Source organism: Vidua macroura, chromosome 3 (genome assembly GCF_024509145.1).
Source record: "Vidua macroura isolate BioBank_ID:100142 chromosome 3, ASM2450914v1, whole genome shotgun sequence".
Classification (NCBI taxonomy): domain Eukaryota; kingdom Metazoa; phylum Chordata; class Aves; order Passeriformes; family Viduidae; genus Vidua; species Vidua macroura.
The window spans coordinates 103,857,777-103,880,333 of NC_071573.1; the positions used below are offsets into that span (position 1 = coordinate 103,857,777).

The 22,557-nt window shown below is 39.4% G+C and overlaps 1 protein-coding gene across 2 annotated transcripts in view; it reads left to right on the top strand.

Moving 5' to 3' along the window:
- The window catches only part of VSNL1 (visinin like 1), an 84,744-nt gene extending 62,578 nt beyond the window's left edge, over positions 1–22,166 (top strand). For both annotated transcript variants that reach the window (XM_053973917.1, XM_053973919.1), the window contains exons 3-4: positions 19,959–20,174; positions 21,120–22,166. In XM_053973917.1, coding sequence (XP_053829892.1) covers positions 19,959–20,174; positions 21,120–21,317 — 414 coding nt within the window. In that variant the 3' untranslated portion in view covers positions 21,318–22,166. The remainder of the gene's footprint in view (positions 1–19,958; positions 20,175–21,119) is intronic.
- Positions 22,167–22,557: the final 391 nt, after the last annotated feature.

Consider the following 22,557-nt stretch of genomic DNA (forward strand, 5'->3'; position numbering starts at 1 on the left):
TTGAGCTGTGTGCACGCTTGCAACCTTCTGATGTATCAGATAATTCACGTGGGCGCTCAGTTGTGAGATGCAATGATGAGTTTCTCTGAGCCCGATGCTCAAGAGGTTATCCTTCCCCTGTTAGCAAGCTTAATAACTTGTTCAATATCGTATTTAATAATGAAACTAAATTATTAACGATTTCAATAAAGAATTTGATATTAACCAATTAAGATTATGAAGCCTACGGAAGCAATCGAGTACTTGTTTCTCTCCCATTCTATTAATAATTTAAAACAAGATAAAATGTATTACATTATTTTTGTATTATCATTATGATTTTAAATTTATTGCTTAAACCATAATAGGTTATGCTTAGTAGCCTTACATACAGATCTTGCTAAACCTTCATGTCTATTATAAGTTTGTAATTCAAGGCTTCAGGTATGCCCTGCAAACTATTTTCATGGCTTTTTAATTGTGACATATCCTGTAACCGTCCAGTGATGTGATACAGTGATTATGTCTGGAAGAGGTCTTCATTAATAAAGGCAGTAGCTCTTTTAATATAACTGCTTTTGCTCAAATGTCTGCATGTTTTATAAGCATTGTTAGATTGACATTTATTTGGGATTCATGTCTGATTTCTGAGGAATGACCAGTTCAGTGCCTCAAGACAGCATCATGCATGTTCATTGCGGCCAGTCATGAAGCAACAGATGAAGTCCAGTGACTTCTCTCCCCATATTCTCCATTGGTGATATCTTGAGCAGAATCACTCAGTTCACTACTTGATGAACTGTATAGCTTGTATTAGAAAATAACTGCTTATAAAAGCCGTACAATTAGGGCATAAACAGAGATAATACTGGCCAGTAATATCAATAATCACCAGAAACCATGAGCTTGCTAAATGACTTTTGTTGTGTGACAGCTGAGTTTAATAGGTGCTTCACTACAACCTCAGTTTTTATTAACAGAGAATAATCTTTATTCTTTGCACTGACAGACCAACTCTGTTAATATCCATGTAAGTTCAAGTGGTTCAAAAATTGTGATGAAGGAGACTGGGCTGTTTACTGCACCACTTGTCCATTACTGTCACATCACAAGTGTACTTGCCTCTTTGTCAAACTACCCAAATGATCTTTTCTCAGGTTAGATCACTGAAATAATCTTCTTTGTTTCTAATCTGGGATGATAACCTTTAAATGAGGTTTGAGGGGGTAGGGCTTTCCATTTGCCTTCTGTTACCAGCTACTGGCAATTGTGTTGGAATTAAAAGTCTCTAGAGTTAAGCTGTTAATGCCATAAATGATTGATTTATTATCACTCTTTGGAAATGAGTTTATCATGGGAGGGAGCTGAAATCTCTCAGTTGTAGAGTGAAGGGGGCAGGTTCTCAGTTAAAAAAAAAAAATTAAAAAACCAACAAAAAACCACAAAACCCAAAACAAAACAAAAACCAAAAACAAAACAAAACAAACCCCAAAACAAAACAAAACCCCAACCTAAAATAAAGCTAGAGATGAAGGAGGAATAATACCAAGTCTTCATGCAGGCAGCAGAACAACTCTTGTTGGGGAATGACAGCTGCTGATCAGAGCAGTGACACAGGAGCAGAGGTCCCAGCTGCTCCCCGTGGGAAGGTTTTTCCTCCCTCCCTGTTCCCTCAGTATTCCTCTGGTTGCCTGTGCAGGACTGATTTTAATATTCCCATTAACATCTAAAATGTCATGTTGCTGTTTCAGTTTAGGTTGGAAAGAGGATTTTTGAGGAAGATAAGTTGTTTTGAGGAAAAAACCTCTTCAACATGGAGGAGCTCTTGACAGCATAACCTCCCTCTGCTCAGGGGCTGGATGCTCTGGGGACATGGTTTGCAGGATGAGTTGTGTAATCTAGGTCCACATCAGCAGCACAAGTCAGAACTGGGTGCCAATTGTAGCACCTTTTAAAATGAAGAGCTTTTAAAATGCAAAATGCAAGAAATTTATGTACAGGAGACTCTAGATTAAAGTATACTTGAAGAAGTAGTTCTACTTAATGCTGAAAAAGCCTTTGGGATACAATCCCATTTCATCCAACCTGTTTGCAAATTAATTATGCTAAGCAGGCTTTTTAATTACATTGCTTGAAGGAAGAGCAGCAGAACATGTAAATTCCATAAGAGAGGAAGCAAAAAGGTTTCCACTGCCAATTATGGAGCTAAATTCAACCAAGGCAGCTGAACCATGATGGGGCAGAGTGTGATTATTTTAAATGAAATCTAGAGAAACTCCCAAATTCCTCATTTTTGTTTTTGTCAGAGTCCTGCAGTGCTTTGTTGTTTCACACTGGTTATGACATTTTTCCAAAGTTTTAAGACTTTCCATTATGGAGCTTTTGACAGTGATACAACAGCCTGTAGCAAGTTAAAGTGCTTGGTTCTTGCTTGGAGGAAGACATTATCAAGGATAATGTTTGACTTACAGCACAGTGGAGGTTTCCACAGTGTGCCCAAATGTTTCTTGTGAGAAAGACAACCAAGAAGTGCCAGGTACCCTGTGTGTGGCATCCACCACCACCATCTAGTGGTGGTTACCTTCCAGCCTGATGGATAGCAGTTTGGAGAGTACTATGTAGAATTATCCTGGAAACTGGGAAAATTCTCACCTGGGGCTATTCTACCTCAATACATTTCTGCATCATTTATTTGTTTACTTAGTGAAAACATTCAAAGAAAAAAAATCTGTTTGGAAATCTGTCCCTGTATAACAGCTGGAGAGGCCATGTGAATGATCAGTATAGAATGAAAAATGTGATATGAAAGATCACTGGTATTTATAAGATATTGCTGAATACAAAATACTTGCAAATGTGACTCTTGAATGTCATGTACACAGTTCCAAAAGAAGTGGAGGAGTTTTAAAAGGAAAATACTTTTTAAAAATCCAAACAAAACCCATGACTCCCTTTTTGGCATGCTTCTTATTATGAGCAGTTTAAACAACATTGGGAGTTGAGAAGAAGAAGTATTTAAACCTATCATTTTTAACTCTATACTATCCTTTTTAGACACATATTTGATTTTTCATTTTCACAAAAAAATAACCTTCAGACATTCTATCTGTGACACATATAAGTACTGTGCTTTATATAATAGCATCAAGTGCACACTGGTCAAGACAGAACCCAAAATACCCTTGCAAAATGTCCATAAAATGCTTCAACAGTTACTCCAGGTTACAAAAGATTGTGTTCAATTTGCTTAACTTTGTCATGTTGGAGTCCAAACCAGTTATACATTGGGCACCTCCAGTGACCACCACCTAAAAGAAGAATTCATCCTATCTATTCCAAACATCCTTCTAGTTTAAGAAGAGCAACCTCCTGTTGGAGGTGACTGCTTTTTTTCATTCACTGTTGAGGGAAGCTTGATAAGTAACCAAGATGGAATACCTGGGTTTGTAACAGATAAAGTGAGATAAATTTTGTCCAAAAAATAAATGCACAGTTATTAGAGAAAAATAAAAGAAAAAATCACCATTGATCTTATGAATCTAAACTGAATTTTTAAACCTGGCCTTTATTAAAAAATTAAGGAAAAACAAACCAAAAAACCCACCTAAATAATTTTTTTTTTTTTTTTAGTTAAGCATAGAAATCAGAGTTTTCTGTTCTGATATGCAATTGGGAGGATTTGTCTTGCAAGCTGTAAAATAATCTCTTCTGTCATTTCCTGAGGTGAATGTGAGATATTTCACATGGGCTTTAGGAATCCAGACCTTTCTCTTATGGTAAAGAAAAGGCTTTGAAAAGGCAGCAGTAAGAATTCTGTTTACTTATCATTTATGTGTGGACCCTTTATTCCAGTCATGTGAATTCCAGCTTTAACCTCTCCCTACACTGTACTTCTCAATTGGCAGGTTGCTGAGACTCTGGAGAGGGACCCTGGGCTGAGGGTGGGTCAGTGATACATGGCCAGGCTGTTTCTGCAGCCCTGGTGCCCTCTGCGACCCCCTTGTGAGACAGAGGGGGACCAACAGTGCACATCTTAAATTCTTACTGCACCAAGATGTGAAAACCAGCTCCATATGGGGAAAGACCCATGCTAAGGTCATCTTCTGCACTGTTCAGAGCACCTTTTTCCTTCTCAGTCTCTTTTTTGAGGCCATGATCTGCTCTCTGCCTTCCTTCCCTGGCTCCACATGTCTGCCTTTGCATCTGCTGGTCCTGGCTTTGTGCTGCTCTTGTTGAAAGGAGCAGGGAGCTGCCCTGGGCCAGTGTGGACTGATGTTGTGCTGGCACTTCAGTGGAACCACCAGCTGGGGAGCTGGCCCTTGGTCTGAGTTCAAGGCAGCAGAATTACCACAGCTCTCTTTGAACTGTTTTTTGCTCTCTTTATCCTCTGTTCACCCACAAAGATTTATTACCCTTGAGATGTATCAGGTTGACACTAATAGGAAATGAAGCTTTTTGGTAAGGGGGTAGAGATCCTCTGTCAAAGTCCAGTCAGTCCTCAACCTTCCTGCTTAGACTTTTTACAGCATTGCAGTTCTGTTGATATGCTATATTTTGCAGATACCACTAGCAATTAAGCAAAGACCACCATCTCATTCTATGTGGCTGCCAGGCAGCTGTCAGATATTAATGACTGGAGTTTGCTATGAGCAGAGCTGGATTAAAACGGGTGACCTACATCTGAAAGACTTTGCATCTCACTTCCTCAAGCTATTCACCCCTAGACTTCTTTGAAATGTAATGCTGTTTCCTGGCTCGCTCTTATTAATCACATTTACTGGTGTCTGCCTGTTTTAGTCAGTGAAATGTCTGGGATCGATATTTCATGGTCCTCTTTCTCGGATCACACAATTTCTACCCATCCTAATTTTTATTCACTCTGGTTGACCTTAAGAGATCCAGAAACTGGATAATAAACCAGGAGTAAGAAGATCAAAGCTTTCTACATCTAGGTCACTTCTAATAATCCAGTGGTGGTCATTAGAGCATATGCTTAGCAGCTGATTTAAATTCTTTCAATCCCTTTCCTTGTGGTCACAAAATAAAATGTGTCTTTGTTTGATTGGCACTTTTTTTGACTTCAGAGAGAGTTTAGCTAATTAAGAACAAATCTATGAGCAAGGCATCTATTCAGGATTTGACCCTGGTTTAGTAAGCTGCTTGACTGCTATTGTTTCTGTAAGATGGGAACCAAATAAAGAATCCAGTGTTGAAAAATTAAAATGCTCCAGGCTGTCAGTAGAGCTTAGACCTGCCTTGCCGTGTGCTTCCATTCAGGGGGAAGATCGCTGGTGTAGGGGTCCTACAGAAAGCCTGCAGCTGCTGCATGTTTCCAGAGAACACTGAAGAAATAAAGGTTCTAGGCAGAGATCCAAAGCAGGGATGTTACCAGGGTTCAGCCTGCGTTTCAACCTGCCAGCACACAAATTTTCCAGACAGACTGGTTCAGCAGTTGAGGTGGTTCCACCCCAGCTCCTGGACAAAGCATGTGACACATGACACATACACGTGTGAGAGGCAGCCCTCTGTGCTGCATAGCTGCTGCCAGACACCAGATGCCATGAAGGAACAGAAAAATGCTTTGAATTTTGTCATGCATGCTTTTGGAAGGAGAGTGATGTTATTAGCAGCAAGATTGTCTCCTGAAATCGAAATACATAATTCAGTTTGTGGTTCAGTTAGTTCTATTAAAACTTTGTCTTTATTTCTGCTGTCAAAATATATTTAGAACAAAACCTTCAAGTTGAAGGCAGGAAAGATTAAATTGCTTTTATCTTTTCAAGTTAAACTGAAAAGAGATGATGGTGGCAGGGGCTTTTGAAGGTACAGCAGTGCTGTAGCCTCCTTGCATCTGCTCTTCAGACAGGGAAGGACATGCCCACAGGATTTTGATGCAAGAAACATCATGGGACCACCTTCCTTCCAGTGTCACAAAAGTTTCCAGTGAAAATGCTCACTATTTGCAGGGCCCCAGAGCTGTGCCAATTCCCTGAAGCTTCTTGGGATGCTGCCTAGCTTTTAGCAGCCCAGAAGTGTTGAGCAGCATCACATGCTGAGACAGTATGAAACTGGCCCCCCCACTGTGGGAGCTCCTGGAAGGTCTTCATACTCTCCCTCACCTTCAGACAATCTTTAAGTAAAGCTGAAAACCTGGCATCAAACATTGCCATGGAAAGCAATGAATGGCACAGTATTCAAATGTAAATGACTAAGTAAGTGGTTGAGACTTGTTCAGAAACATAACACAGACATAAATGCCTCATCTTAGCTCATCAGTTGGCCTTGGCATTTGTTACTAATGCCTAAAACCAAAAACTAACCTTTCCATGGAGAATTTGGCAGAAGATCAGATTCCCGATCCAAAGTATTTGGAAACCAAGATCTCACCTGCTTTACATGGAAACTGTAATTCCTGGGCTTTTCAGAGCAGCCAGAAATTTGCCTTCCCTCTCAGTAGAGTGCTATTTGCTTTTGTGTCTTGAGAGCTGTGACAATTGTTTCCAATATCCAAATTTAAAAAATTCTGTTTCTCGTAGTTTTGTTTGGACTTCTCAGTAATCTTCCTGGGGAGAGTTACGTGCTTCCACACCACACAGTGTGAATAACAGGTGGCTCCTCCCGATGTCTGTATGTTGTGTAACTGATGTCTGAATGTTGTATAACTGATTTGCAGTGAAACAATGAGCTTTGCACCTTCTGGCATCAGTCCTGGGCATATCGTTCATGTGCTGTTTGACTGCAGTGCAAGGGCAGCCACCCTGGTGCTCCTGGTACATGTTATACAGCCTGTGCCTCACTGGGGACTCAGTCTGCAACTGCAGGATGATCCTTTATCTGGGAATTTGAGTTTTCATAAAGCCTACTTAAATTCCATGCTGTTTTCACCTGATAGTCCCAAGCAGATGGATCAAAAAAAAAAAAAAAAAAGTGATAGGTCAGGTATAAAAGCTGGTAGATGGCTTATTTATGTGTGATCCCATGAGCTCATTTGTTTTGTTGCTTGGCTTTACAGGTTCTCTGGTGTCCACCCATGTGCGTAGGTAGTGGGATTAGATTGATGCCAGCAAAGCACTTCGGGATCACTCAGAGTTCTGTAGGTGTGAATACAGCTTTTTTTTAAAATTGAAAACCTGTTATTAAGTACACATCTTACAAATTGGTATAGCTGGCTACATCTACAGATTGTTGTCTCTCCGGAGACTATGGGAATGTTGATATCTGTCAGGGGAAAAGCACAAACTGGTTTTCTGTGACTAGAAAATGTACATTGCCCTCTTGTGAAAACACAGCTCTGCTGCAAGAGAAACAGCCAAGGATATATTTCAGTTGAAAAGTCAACATATTCTGCCACTCTATAATTATAGCTCAGGTTAGTTGTTGCTTTAGACTGACATCTCAGTGTGCTCACAGGACAACACAACTAGATCCTTCCTATTTATGTACACAGAGTAGGAAAAAAACCAGCTTTTTTACCCCCTTAGTTCTGCAGTTGTCCTGGATTTTAGTCTCTTCACGACCATGCTGAACTGTGCTGTCATTGTATTGCTGTGACAGCTTCACTTGTACTTCAGCTTCTTGACAGGTCTCAAACACATGATGCTGTGGCCTCAAATTTACATTGTGCTCAAGCTTCAGCACCACACCATCCCTTTCTCTCCCTGCAATTTCAGATCAGCACATGAAATAGCTAGTTGTAGATTGCAGATATTTATGCATGTTACTGGACGTGCAAGAGAACTGTCTTGTTCATTGGTAAATCTGGAAGAACTACAGGTACATCATCGGTTTAGGACAGAATGAGGAAATACCACTTTATATTTCAGTTGAGAATTAAAATCTTACTCTTCACTGAGATATTCATGTATTCAGCCTATGGTTATGCAAATCTTCATAACCCTAAGAAATCACAAAGTTTTCACCTGGAACAGGATCTGGGTCATGCCTATGTTTGGCTCTATAAACCACCTTGGGATTTATCACCCCACCAAGATGCAGCATCTCTCTCCACTGGGCAATGAGCATTGAACTGGTGTTTGTTGGGCTAAATGGGCCAAACCATTTAAACACATCAGCTCACAAAAATATTTTTTTGGTGAGCAGTGCTACCAGAAGAAAAGAGGGTATACTCCCAGATACGATGTGTAGGTCCTGTGGCATCAGTTGGATACCAGGACTTTTCCACAGCTGAGAGGGTGTCCAAAATAGACTGAATGAGAGAAGCCAGATATAAACATTTTTTAGGGTAGGGCTGGAAAAAGTATTGATGCTACCTGACTGCAGGTAGAAGTGATTAAATTTGAGACATTCTGTCTCTGCCACCAGGGCTTTATTTAGATTGAATTTAGACAATTTTCTTCATGAATAATCTGGACAGCTGTGAAAAATCTACCTTTTTCAGTGCTTGCTTTGAGTATATGCTCACTGTTTCCCAAATGATAAGAGCCAAAACCTTGACACAAGGATTCTCCAGCTGGCAGACTTCTGTGAAAATATCATTCAGTTCTGGGAGCTTCCAAAGAGCTGGCGGTGTGCTGACATCCTAACAGGAGAGACTGAGCTATTGGAGGTGCAGGCTTTTGTATGAAAGGAAGAGCAGAGCTACCTACTAAAGCAGTCTCTGATTGACATTCATAGATTCCATAGAATTAAAATCCTGTTCCTAACTGCTAATGGTGTCTTCTTGGGTGAGTGCTTAAAATGTTGAATTTGAGAGCTCTGGAGCTGTGGTTTAGGATTTTGCCTTTTTTTCTCATGCAGTGTCTGTTCCCAGGGTCATAGCAGATGATGCTGCTAAATCTGCCCTGGCAGCTGGACTAGGTATTCTCTAGGCTCCATCCCAGGTGCAGCAAGAAATGCCAGGGTTATGATTTCTAGTTGGACCCTAGACCCCAGCCTGGCACATAAGCTTGTCTGTTTTTTTGACAGGACTGAAAAGAATTGTCATCCATTAGCTTGGTAGGCTATTGTTTTCTTTAGACATGTCCTGTCCATATTTTGAGTTTATTCTCTCCTATTTTTTAACAGGAACTAGACAAAATTCTCCTATGTTTCTTGTTCAGACAGTATTTGTTACTTCCTCAGATACTGGCTGCTTTGTAGAAGGTCATTTCCTGGGCATATTTCACCCTTAGGTGTTTGGATGTCACTGAGGAAAGATGCAAAGAATTTTGAGATTTCTTTATGAGGAAATCTGATTGTAACTTGAGTTATAAAGATGTTGCCACCTCTTCATGAAGATGTTATGCTATAAGAAGGAGGAGGTTACCCTGTTTTGGTAAGAACATGAACTCTAAAGCAGTTCAAATGCCAGCTCTGTCATATATTTTTAAATAAGATGTCACATGGTGTCTCTGTGAAACTCATTGCAATCTAGAGACAGCTGCCATAAGAGAGTGTTGCTCATTGAATGCCTCTTACAAATGGGTTATTAAATATTTACAGTCTTTGACCTCTCAAATCCTTTGATCATCAAGAAGACTCTAAGATACGAATGTGTTGAGAAAATGCAATAGAGGAGGAAATTCAGAAAAGCCCCCTTGCTGGACAAAAGGCCTACCTCTTACCTCTGTGAAATAGCAAACAATTGTGAGAATGCTTTCTCATTTAATTCTCATCTTCTTGTGCCTTTGGTTTTGATATTCTTAATTTGTTTGAGAATTTAACACCTTTCTAGAATAAACTCATTATATTTTATCCTTAATTACATCTGGTATGAAATGTGAGTCCGTCAAGTAAGTGTAAAATATATGTTGTTACTGTGCCTCTAGAAACAATTTGTCTCTAGAGAGCACCATATGCAGTCAGCTCACAGAGGAGATATGAAAGAACTTGAGGATGTCAGGAGCTGGGCTGTATCCCCCAGCTGTAAACTTTAAAAGGATGCTTTGGGAACTGGCTTCACCAAGAACAGTGTTCCTGGGAGGCTCCCTCTGGCAAGCATAAACCGGAATCCTTTTGGAAAGCAGTTGGTAGCATAATAGGTTGGCCGTGATTACACTGTTTACTGTTCAACCATTAATGTCTATACAGTTTTTTAATCATCTTCATTGACTCTGGGGTACGAGAATATTAAGGATAATACAGCGTGCTGCTCTCACAAGATAGAAGAGTGAACTTCTCTGAAGGCACATATGACTAATCAAACCTCCATTGAGTTCTCACCCCCCTACCAAACTTTTTTTGCCATTATTGTTGTTATTGTGTTCTTGTGTGCTTGCTAAGGACTGAGTAGCTGTTGTTGTGTATTCATGAAATGCTAAAATCTGATTTATTTAACATGTTTACCAGAATACTTGGAGGGGGCGGAGGAGCACAAATCTATTACTCATATTCATTAATCGGCATGGAAAAGTAAAAGTTGCTCCCCAGTGTGAGATAGTTACTATAATTATAGTGCTGGGCAGTTCAAATTGCATCATTCTTCATTTTTGAGCGTGTTTTTGAGGTAATGTTTGTTAATGGGAAACATTGATTATGATACATCCCTCTAGTTATGCTTTGCCATGTTTATAAATAGATCTTGTATTTTGCTACTTGCAATTTTATTTAGTTGGACTTCCAGGTTTTTAGAGATTTTTTTGTGAAAATGATGGGGAAAATTCATATAGATCTGATTTTGAAAAGAAATTTCATTCATCACTCCAGTGAAGATGCCAGTTTTACATTTGTCAGGCTCAGAATTTTATGCACAACTGAAGTGATGCAGGGATCTTCAGCTGGTCTGGTGCACAGAGGGAAGCTTAATCCAAAGGAAAACATGTAGCTACACTAAGCTTCTGTGATAAAAAAAGCAGCAAAGAATCAACATCAGGGAAGTGTATTGCTTAAGTGCTTTTTGTTGTGTCTTCCTTACAGATGACTCCCAGTTATGTTATTGAAACTTTGGGCACTGCAGTGATGTCAAATTGTGCATGCAATGAGATATCCTGGTGTTGGAAGAATGGGCATGTATAGTAGCTTTCTTTTAAGCATGCATATTGATGCTTTTTTTGTGAGTATAGTCCTCACTTTTCAGAAAAGGATAATTTTCAATTAAAGGTAACTCATACTCTACAGATTTTAGAACTTGTCTTATACTTTCCTTTTTTATGGTCTTACTGCATTCTAGTGTCATTTTTTTGTAGACTAAGTGTATAAATAAGATCTTGAAGGAACCAAGTGGCAGGTAACTGGTTGACTTTTCTGTAGTAGAAGAGGTTACTCTATTCATAGTTTTTTTGCATCAGTGGTAATTTAATAACGGGATAAAGGAGCTGAAATTCAAAGTTACCATGCACTGAAGGATTTAAGGTAACATCAGCAGGCAAATGCAGGAGAGGAGGCAATCTTTCCTCTCATTTGCCATGCTCTAAGTCAACAAGCATCATGTTCCAGTTCATAGTAATACGTTTATGGATTTCCCTAAAATAAGACCTTGTGATCATGTCTGATACCTGTTAGAGTGGATAAACCCATAGAAACCCACTGGAAGCTGATAATACAAAGTTACCCTGGTACAAAGTTACTGAGGAAACAGAATCTGTGGGTAATTTTCCCTCTCTGAAGATCCAGTTCATGGAATATCACAAAAATCTGCAACCCCCAAGAGTTGATTGGAGTTGATTGAGATGAAATGTGGGAGGAACTCTACTCTGTGGCATGACACTGTCTTCTTTAGCTCGCCTGTTCCCTAAAAAAGAGACACTTTTGGGAACCATCTAGTACTGAGTATCACTAGTATCAATACGCACATTTTGTCTCCGTTGGCTGAGCACAGCCAGTACCAGCTCAGCAACAGCATGTTCAGGGAGGTGGCAAATCTATGTGAAAGCAGTTATCTATATGGCCCACAGGGAGGTTTTCTACAGAAAGAAAAGAACACATATGATAGAAAAAATAAAATTTGTACTATGAAGATTTTCCCTTCTTGCACCATTTTAGACAAGGAAAAAGAATGTGATGCTCCTTTTTATGATTCCTGACATCCTTTGAAAATCTCAAATGTTCAAAACATCTTCCCCTTAGGGAAGCTGGTCTGGGAGGCTAAAGCCAAGTGTACCTGAGAGCTGTCATTGCTTGAATACCTGTGGTTTATTCTAGGCCTGCCTGTGCAGCTTCTTAGTTACCAGGAGGTGACACAATGGGTTGCACCATTCCTGTCTTCTCCCCCACCATTGTGAAAATCCTTTCAAGTCACAAATAAATGGCTTCCAGCCTCCTTGCACTGTATTTTCCCCTTTCTTACATGTTGAGGTTTAGATGTTATCCAAATGCTGCTCAACCAAGATTCCTAGATACTGTGACTATCAATAACAGCAATAATAACAGTTATCTGTGTGGAACTGCAAATATGCACAGCACTTCCTGTAAATAAAAGTGGGTTTTCTTAAACATCAGTGAGTTCAACAGTATTGTCCCATTTCTAAGCAAGAACCGATTTAGTCCATCCCCTTGATGTATGTCTCTATAGATATACACATATAGATTCTCTAGGTGTATATATAGGTATAGATACATGATCCCTTGCACCAGAATGCTGGTATTTCAAGGTTTTTATATCCTGTTGGGCTTATAAGCCTTGGCCTTGACCTTTGAAAGGGTTTATGTTATTTGAGAAGGATAGATATGGACAAAAATACATTCTCTTGGAAAGCTGTCTTCTTAAAACTGCACTGTGGTAAAAGAGTCTTTTTTTATTATTAATCTTCATAAGAACAGAATTGGAAGGGTTACAGAGGGATGAATCTCATAGGTCAGGTTGTACAGAATTTTTGCAAGGCTACCTGAAAACCTATCTGCTCTCAGCTTCATTGCAGAAGAAAAGCTTTGAAACGGACCTTGCAGTAGTTAAAAATGCAGGCCTGATTTTAAATGATTCAAAACTTCATTTCAGTACAGCTCCTCTGTGAATTGCTGGATTGCTTTCAAACTCAATACCGAAAATAAAAGTCAATAGATGTGCTTAGGGACAACAGGGGAAAAAAATGATCACACCAAGTTGTTGCCCACCTGTCTGTTCTGTATTATGTCAACTATTGCTGTTTTTGCTGCCATCCAACTCTCCCCTTTTGGGGTCCATTCCATTCATTCCCTTACCTCTTCTCCCTTTTGGGAAGTATCAGTTCTCTGATAGGCCCAGCTACAGCCATTTTCCTTCTCTCTCTGCAGTTTCCTTTCTGCAGTACTAGGCTATAACAACTCCATATGTAGAGGAATTTTAGGAGGACACATTACATAAGTATATGAGACAGTCAGATATTTCAGGCACACGTATTTTTTTCTGTAGTTCCATCTGTATATTCATGAGATGGTTGTCTCAGACTTTAGTGACTCGTGTTTCAAATCCCTTTTTGGCTGGAAATGGCTCTTACTTATGCTTCTATAGCCCTTTCTTTTGGGAAATTTGCACTAAGGACTTCACAACACAGCAGGCATAGCATTCAAGTTAATACTCTGAACCTTGGGAACTAAAATTCACTGGGGAAAAAAAAGTCTCTTTCAGAAATGAAAAGAAGTCAGATGATCTTTACTGGTGGGAGGCAGGGGGAAGGAGGGGAAAAAAAAGGCTATGTCTCAGTGTATCCTCCATTTGGTATGTTCCCAATTCCTGGAGAGATAACACGGTGTCAAGAAAACTGAAGCTGTAATTAGGCCAGGAGAGAGCCACAATACAGCAGGATCCTGATAGCCCTGTGCTGTCTCTGACCTTGGGGTAGTGGAAGACTGTGCCAAACTTAAAATAAATAGTTTCAGTGCTGCTGCTCAGTTAAGGAAGTTCCAAGAGAAATAACATTTCTCTTGTGGTAGTTGTGTTGTTAAGCACCAGCAATACTAATTGTTTTGATGAGAATTCTCCCTGAAGATTTTTTTTTTTATTAGCACTGAGTAATAGCTGAGCTGCTGGTGTATTGACCTATAGCAGTACCACAGCTCAATTAGGTTTCTTATTGTCCAAATCTAATCAGAGAAAATCTGGGATTGAAAATCGATTCATTTCCTGCTAGTTAATGACTAATTCCCCACAAATGTGAATATAAAGATTAACTTTTCATGTTTAATGGTTTTATAGAGGTAGACCATGCCAGATGAGTGTTTGTGAAGAAGAAGCATGGCTCCTCTTTTCCCATCCATCTTCCTCCAATCTCTTGGTATATTCTAGCTATTTAGAGTCTTATCTTAGCCTGTGGTTTGTGCTTATTCTCTGGTCTCTTAACTCATGTCTTACACAACTGAAAGGAATTGCTATTGATAATTCATGGTCAGCACCTAAATTCTCAAATATTTCTTCTCCGTATTCTTCAAATGAGCATTTCTGTGGTGGTTAAAAGACCTGAAAGACAGAGCAGCTTAGTCCTTAATCATAGTGCAAGGGCTAGGCACAATCTTTGAGGTCTAGGTGAGACACAAACTCTTTGCTGATCCCACTTCAGCCTGTACAAGTTGGGAATTTTCCAGGTGAACCAACAGAAGAAGTTACATTTCTTGGCTCTAAATACTAATACTATCTAATACTAATGCTAAGTATCTAAATACGTCTTCTTTTTGTAAAGAACGAACAGCTGTTTACAAACCTCCCCATGTGTCTCTGCATGCACATGTGCTCACAGCACTAAAGCTACTGAGCAGAGACATGAGCAAACATCCATGAGGTTTGGCAGCTCTCCCCAGTTCTTGCCAGCTCTGTGACTTCCACTGCTGCAGCATCTGAAATCATCACAAATCTTTTTTTCTATTTATCCTCCCAGTGCACCTCTGAGGTGGGGACAGCTCACAGATTCACACATGGAGAACTGAGTCCTGGATCTAAAGAGACATTTAGAATTAGATTTAGATTTAGATTTAGATTTAGATTTAGATTTAGATTTAGATTTAGATTTTTTGGTGGTCCATAAGATTATCTTCTCCAAAGGCTCAGCGCCGTGCTTTAGCTGCTGCTAGAACTACAGACCCACAGCTGTGGATGGTCCCTTCTCTTTGGGATCCTCTGGCAGGCTGAAGCCAGATGTCTGGGATATTTCTGCCTTAGGTGGGATATTTCTACCTTACACTACATATGTGCTGGAGAGTGCAGCAGTCAGACCTCTTCCAGAACATGACAGATATGTGGCTGTGTCTTTTTGTGCTGGCCTAGTTCTGCCTTTGTTGCATCAGTTTTCAATTTTATAAAGAGGTGGTGGCAGGGACAGGCTGCAGGCCTCCAGGTCACCCCGGTACCAGCATGGCACAGCCTTCCCAACAGGTCCTGGCAGTCACAGCCTGGATACCTCTTCCCCTTCTGGTGTCTTAACAGAAGTGCAAAAGTATAGTGCATTGTAGTAAATTTCAATTTTTTTTTTTTCTAAAGGAGACAGTTAAGAGTAATCTTTTTTCTTATCTCATCAACTCCCGTGTTGTGCTTCTGGCAGGAATCCACAACTTCATCTTCTTGGAAAATTAGTGAGGAGAAACCTGCTCCCCATCATGATAGGCATCCTTCCCAATGACCTCAGTTCTGAGGAGCTATAAGACCAAGCTAGACCAGCAGCTGTCAGTATCTGGGTTCAACTTTAAGAGGTTTGCTATTAAAAAACACCTGTCTGTGCTTCAAAAGCAGCCAAACTTTCTGATTCTCAAAGTGCTCATGTTCTTTACTTACAAAGTTAACATGGATGCCTAGCAGATTTACAAAATAAAACACTAATAAAGTAGATAAGAAGGGTAGGTTTCTCCTTCCTAAAGCATAAGAGCATCCAATATTTAAGGTTTTTCCCATGAGAGCCAACAGCTTGGCTTGTTTTTATGTGCTGGCCCTTGACAATGCTTGTTCTGCTCGTTGCACTGGCTGTGCCCCCTCACTCCCCTTCTCTGCTTCAGCTCTCAGCAGAGCTGGTAGTGCTGAGGCCCAGATCTGTCCCATGATGAGCCCCATCTCCTCTGACAAGGGAATCAGCAGCTGCTTCTTCCATCCTCTCCAAGCCTGGGTTACAGAAGCTCTGTGCCGTGTCCTGCTTTCCCACCTCCTGTTCTGTGTTCCAGCTCCCGCCAGCTCTGGAAGCTGTGACCTTACATCAGCTACAGAGTTGTCACCGGGGCATGTGTAGGCAGAGTGCCCTGCTTTCTGTACACTACTGTAATTCTAGTTTTCTCTATTTTATAGCAGAATTTCCCTTTAATAGAAATGCATCCCCATATCCCATGATAAAACGTCATGTGGAAAACAAAGCACTACTCAGGCCAGTCTATAGATTCACTCTACCCCGTTCTATTAAGGATGGAGAAACCTTTTCTTTCCTAACCCCTCCCTATCACTGGGGAATTTGGGGAAGTTGATTTTGGTTTGTTTTTTTTTTTTCTTTAGCCATGCTAAAATTTTGGTTTAGCCACGTGCTAAAATTTTAGTCATATGCTTTAGCATATGCTTCATGCTTTTGCAATAATTTCCTCACAAAGATGATCTGAATTAATTGATCACTGGCTTACCTGGGAACAGCATCACTTCAAAGAGGCTAAAGCAGTTGCAGCCAAACAGATAAATATTTCCTGGTATTTGATCAGTTTCCTCAAGAGTTATGTACAATTTGTAGGTGTTATTCGCTAGATATTCTGATTCCAGGAGTGATTGAATGCCCCCATACACCAGAAAAGTGTCTAGAAACACAGTGGGAGCTAAGAATCTGCAAGAAAATCCTCTACAAAATTTCAAAGCAGATTAAGGGAATTTTTAAATCTTCCTTTTACTTTTCTTAATTGGCAGTTGACTGTAGAGATAGCACTTTGTTCACACCCCAACATGTTGATCTAACTGGTTAGAAAATACACAGATGAAGCAAGAGATGAATCCTAGAATGGTTTGGGTTGAAGGGGCTTTATAGATCATCTAGTTCCAACCTCCTGGGATGGGCAGGAACACCTTTCTCTAGAGGAGAGAGGCCTTTCACTAGATGAGGCTAGAGAAGCAGAAACAAAGGATTGAACAGTGTTGGGTTATACCCATGGAACTGGGTGGTATAGTTTGTCTTGATTTTTGGACAAAAAGGGTAAATCGGGAGACAATGCTGGTGCATGGACTGCCCTTTTCAGTGGCAAGTTGCAGTAGAAGGAAACTTGTTGCTTTCATGTGTAGATTGATTACCTGGTCAAGGCTTTGCATGGAGCACTGAAAGCTGAAGCTGTATCTGAAAATCCCAGTTGTGTTTCTTTACTTTTGTTCTAAAGTATTTACTGAGCTTATGTGAGAGGCAGACTAAACCACCCTCCTCATATTCCCTCTGACAAAAAAGTGGTGTTTGTCTTTCAGAGATCCCTGTCTCCCATTGCCACTTGGCTCAGGCTGCTCTGAAAGTAGTTAAAGTCTGTGCCTTTGTACTTTGCTAAGACCTCACTGTGTTTTAATAGTCAAAAAAATGTTTTACCAGAGCTGGCATCTTTTGCTCTGTAATTGTTTTCATTTTCTTTACTTCATGTCTTATTTATGAATAGTTTCAAAATAGGCCAATGGAAATCTTCAAGTAGGTTTTTAAACAAGTTTTGACAATGTTTTTGGGTTGTTCTGAGCTAAAAATAATACAAACCAGCAGGTACAGACTGGAGAACAGTGCCTTCAGTCCCTAAAGGACATTTTATTGCATTTACTCCCTACAGGAAGACAAATAGGAAAAAAAATTTTTAAAAGGTAACAGTTCCATATGATGCTGTAAAGGCCAAGACTTAGCTGAGCAGTGCCACTGTCTTCTTCACCTCAAAAAAGAAAAAAAGCATGGTCTTGTCTATGATAAAAAATTAGAAGGATGTTTTTCTAACTGCTACATGAGGCTAATGGTTTGACCAGCAAAGAGGTAGGCACATCTTGCTGATGCTTCTCCAGTGGGAGACTGAAAAATATGTTCCAGAACAACTTAAAAATGGTTTTCAGGATCTCCAGCCACTGACCCAACCTAATTCCCCACTTTATTTTTGGATCTTACATGTTTTTGGGTGTCTGACACTTCTTCACCTTTTGTGTAGGCGTGCTTTTTCATTGTACTTTTGTTCTTTGGTCTCACCAGTATGTTTGCATAATTTCTGTATTTTGGTTTTTTTCTGGGCAGCAAAAAGAACAGTCTCAGTTCCCTCCAGGTATTTACCTTTCTTTTATAGAGACTGTAGAGTGACAGTCACAGGAACAGAGATCAGGCAGCATCCTCAGAAGCAGGCAGCTCTGAGAAAAATACTTGGAAAGACTGTAAAATTTTGAAGTGTTTTGTTCTGTATGCGTCACAGGATACTCATAGCACAGATTTAAAAAGCAAAAGATTTGTCCTTTCAGCTTTGAAAAGCCAGCAGACTCTCAAGAAAAGGTGGGGGAATACCGCTCATGAGAGCCATTTCTTAACCTCTCAGCAGGAGACTGGAGAAGCGCACATTCTACACATACGCTACATATCACCTATGTTAACATTCGGAGCTGGAGCAGGAATTGGAGGGGGAGCTGGGTCATGGATGAGAGGAAGCAGTGAGGAACCTTAAAATAACATTCAGGTTTTGGGCAACATTTGCAAACTTTGTTTTGACCCTGAATGCCAGGCTGTGAGCCCAAGTAGCCTTCCCATGGAGGGAGCTCTCCTTGCTTTGACAAAAGGTTGAGGCTGTCACTAGAAGAACAATTGAGTAAAGTCTGGCAACTGCAGCCACTGAAATCCTAAATTGTATCAGAGAACCCAAATATCTTTGTATCTGTTGATGAGCCCAATCATGATCATTTTTAATGGCTGGAAAGCAGAAAGTAGGAAGGATCTACACCTTGACCCCTCCATCAGTCTGATTATCAAAACAGAAATAGGGCTTGGGTTGCTACAGGCAATTTTTCAGGAGGAGACAATACCAAATGATCTTTCAGGGAAAACAGGAAGTTGAAAGGAAACTTTCAGGTTGGGACCCATGTGGCAACACAGCAGTGGCTCCTGACATGATCCACATGGCCACATAGTGCAAGCAGCTGGCTGAGCTCTAAGTTTTGCATTTTTAAGGCAAGACACAGCTCTGGATGGGGAAATTGAAAATTGTAAAATGCAGTTCCACTTCAGCTGCCATTGAAGACTTTCCTTCAAGTTTACATTATAAATGCAGTACTTAATAATAATTGGAATTTTAAAATGAACAAAATAAGATGGCTCTCATATGGGGAGTAATGCATGTTTATATTTTAGGAGCAGGAACACCTCCATAAAAATTTGCTGGGAATATAATAACAAACATTGTTAGTGTATGGTCCCTGCACTTCAATAGGAGTTCAGCACTGGTTTAAAACTCCCTTTCTTTAGTGGTGTGTTTTCTTGAGTTGGGCCCACAGAAAGAACAACTACCTGCTCAAATGTCTTAAACCATACACTTCCTGAGGGGAAACTATATCAGCTGAAAACCTACATGTTCTGGTCACTTAAAATACTCTGTTAAGATACAGTCGATTACAGTGTTCACTGAAGGATATTAGGATATTAAACACTAAAAGCATTGTGTTTAAACTGTATTGTTTAACTGAATCTGTTTTCATCTTGTGTACTTGAATGCTGGTTTGCAGAACGGAACATATGTTCATGTGGGCTTTTTATGTTACATGTGGATTTTTTTTTTAATATATGAAGTTATATAACAACAATCCCACACATATACTTGGTTGCAACATGTCAAGAGCTGGTTAAAATTCTCTTAGAATGCACCCTGGCTTCTTTATTTCATAGTCAGAGAATATTACACAAAATCTGCCATTTACACTCAACTTCATTTTAAGATTCATCTAGTTAATTTAGCTTTAAAGTAGCATTATATGTATTTGTATTATAGCTTGTGGAAACCTGAGCAATTTTTGTAGAAATACGTTTTTAATAATCATTCCAGTGTAACCGTTAGGGAACCTTACATTGCAGATCCTCAGTTTCCCACAAAGCTCACCAGCCACTCTTCATAAATGCCTCACTTTGGTGTTTTGCAGTCACGTATACAGCTCACTCCTTTGCATTAACACAGTTCTATATATTATTTTGCAGTTCTTTCCATATGGAGATGCTTCTAAGTTTGCCCAGCATGCCTTCCGAACCTTTGATAAAAACGGAGATGGGACCATTGACTTCAGAGAGTTCATTTGTGCCCTGTCCATCACCTCACGAGGCAGTTTTGAGCAAAAGCTGAACTGGGCCTTCAACATGTACGACTTGGATGGTGATGGTAAAATTACAAGAGTGGAAATGCTGGAAATTATAGAGGTAAGATCAATATGACATTCAAAAATGTCACAACGTTAATAAAATTTGATTCCTTGTTCACACAGACTTTAGATTTCAGGCTTACCAGAAGCTGTATGGTACATTAAATGCACATTACACACATTAATCCTGCACTGACTGGTGCCCAAGTGGTTTGCACACTAACATGTTAGCACACTAACATGTTTGGTAATAGATGTAATCTTGGAGAATTACATATGAATTGGAGAGTACATATGTGCATATAAGCTTTTAAATATCCTGAGATTTTTTTTCCCTGATGAATGGATTAATCACAAGAACAGCACAGGATTTACAAAGCTCATCTCATTCACTTGACACCCATGAAATTATTGAACTGTAGCTCAAGTAGCTGAAGCCTGACTGTAGATTAACTTCAGATGATTACAGAAATTTACAGGGATAACAACATGCTATTTTAAGTGAGCTGTCACAGATGGGCTTTAAGATGACCACAATTTGTAAGAGGAAGGATAAAGTTTACCACCTGCGTCATCTGCCGGCAACTTGCCACAGTAGTTAATGCCAGATTGTGCCCACATGTACACAGAAACCTCTTTAAGGGTGGTGACTTCTAAAACTAATTATTCAGAATTTATGTGAAATATTTCAACTAAACAATTGATCCAGAGAGTTAGTTACAAGAATTTTACAATGTGAAACAGGAAGCCAAAGAAATTCATTCCGGGATGCAAAATGTAACCATCAAAATAAATCTACATCTAAAGAAAGTAAAATATATTCTCGCCTGTTTTAAGTATCTGGAATTTGGGCCCTCAGAAAGAAAAGCAAAAGAAAAACCAAAAACAATCTTTAGAGAAACTTGCAATCATTTTATTGTTAGAACATATTTCCAGAATTTGATCACATCAAAAAATTAGATTGAATTTCATGTTGAATTTTCCATTTGGTTTCTTTCCAAAGGCCATCTACAAAATGGTGGGCACTGTGATAATGATGAAAATGAATGAGGATGGTCTGACGCCTGAGCAACGGGTAGACAAGATCTTCAGTAAGATGGATAAGAACAAAGACGATCAGATCACACTGGATGAGTTCAAAGAAGCTGCAAAGAGTGATCCGTCCATTGTATTACTCCTGCAGTGTGACATTCAAAAATGAGCTTGTGTACGACGCGTCATAGACTGCACAGAAGTTTAATGTTCCATTCAGTTTGCAGCTATTTCCACACACACAAAAATTTGCTTGGACTACCTATAAATGGACTTGCTTCTTGTGTTTGAAACACTTGTGTGCATGAGAATGTCATTTGCTAAAGAATTTTAAAAGTATATATTATAAAAATAAACTGCCACAATGTGATGTGTGCAATGTCATTTCATAACAACCCTTTTCCTCTGAATCCTGTGCTGCAGGCCTGTGCTGCAGTGAATTATATTATTTATTGTTCATGTTTTACTGATGCTAGCTCTGTGTCTCCTAGACTGAGTAATGTTAGTGACACTGAATTCCCATGGTAATGTTAACTGTTTATTATAAATCATGTCACCATTCTGCTGTAAAGTAGTACTGGACAGACAGAAGGGAAGAGCTTCTCGGCTCCCAAGTCTGATCCACACGTGCTTGTGTTGTCAGTGGATATAAATGTACTTCATTTGCATGCCTTTTAGGTTTGCCTTAATTCTTACCTCATTTGCATCCCTTCAATCTGGAAAGAGCTATGTCAGAGGAATGCAGTATATTAAAAAAAAAAAAAAAAAAGAAAATCCTGCTAAAATTAACCCTTTAATTAAGAATATATATAAATATATATATATATAAGGTTTAAAATATTGTTTTATTGCAAGTTTAAAGGTTTTATTGGAAGTGTATTGATCTTTGCCAGAATTTTCAAAAGCTTCCACAGAGGTTGCAATATATATGTCCCAAAATAAATTTATAACATTTGACCTTTTCCCCTAATTCTTATTTCATGTCGTCAGCATGGTAATAAAAAAAGAAAAAGTTCAATCTCTTTAATTATCTGTCACTGCACACTGGGAAACATGTATTTCATTACTGAAGCATGAAGAAAACTACTTTACACTCACTCACTAGAAGAGTCATATTATACAAAACCAAAAGTTGTAGTTCTTGTATTTAAGGCTGGAGCAGCTGTTGATACTCTAAGATGCTACTGCTAAGATTTACCAGCACAGATACTAAACCTGTGCTGATTTTTAAGCTGTGTAAATGAAACACAGTTTATCTGCTCGGCCTAAACCTGGTTATTAATGTTTTTTCCCTCCTGAAGTAAGAGCTTTCCCTCTTAGCATCTGACACTAAACTACTTGGTGTTTAATATAAACTGACATGATGTTAAAAATCACTACTGATAAATTAACCATGAAGTATGATGATA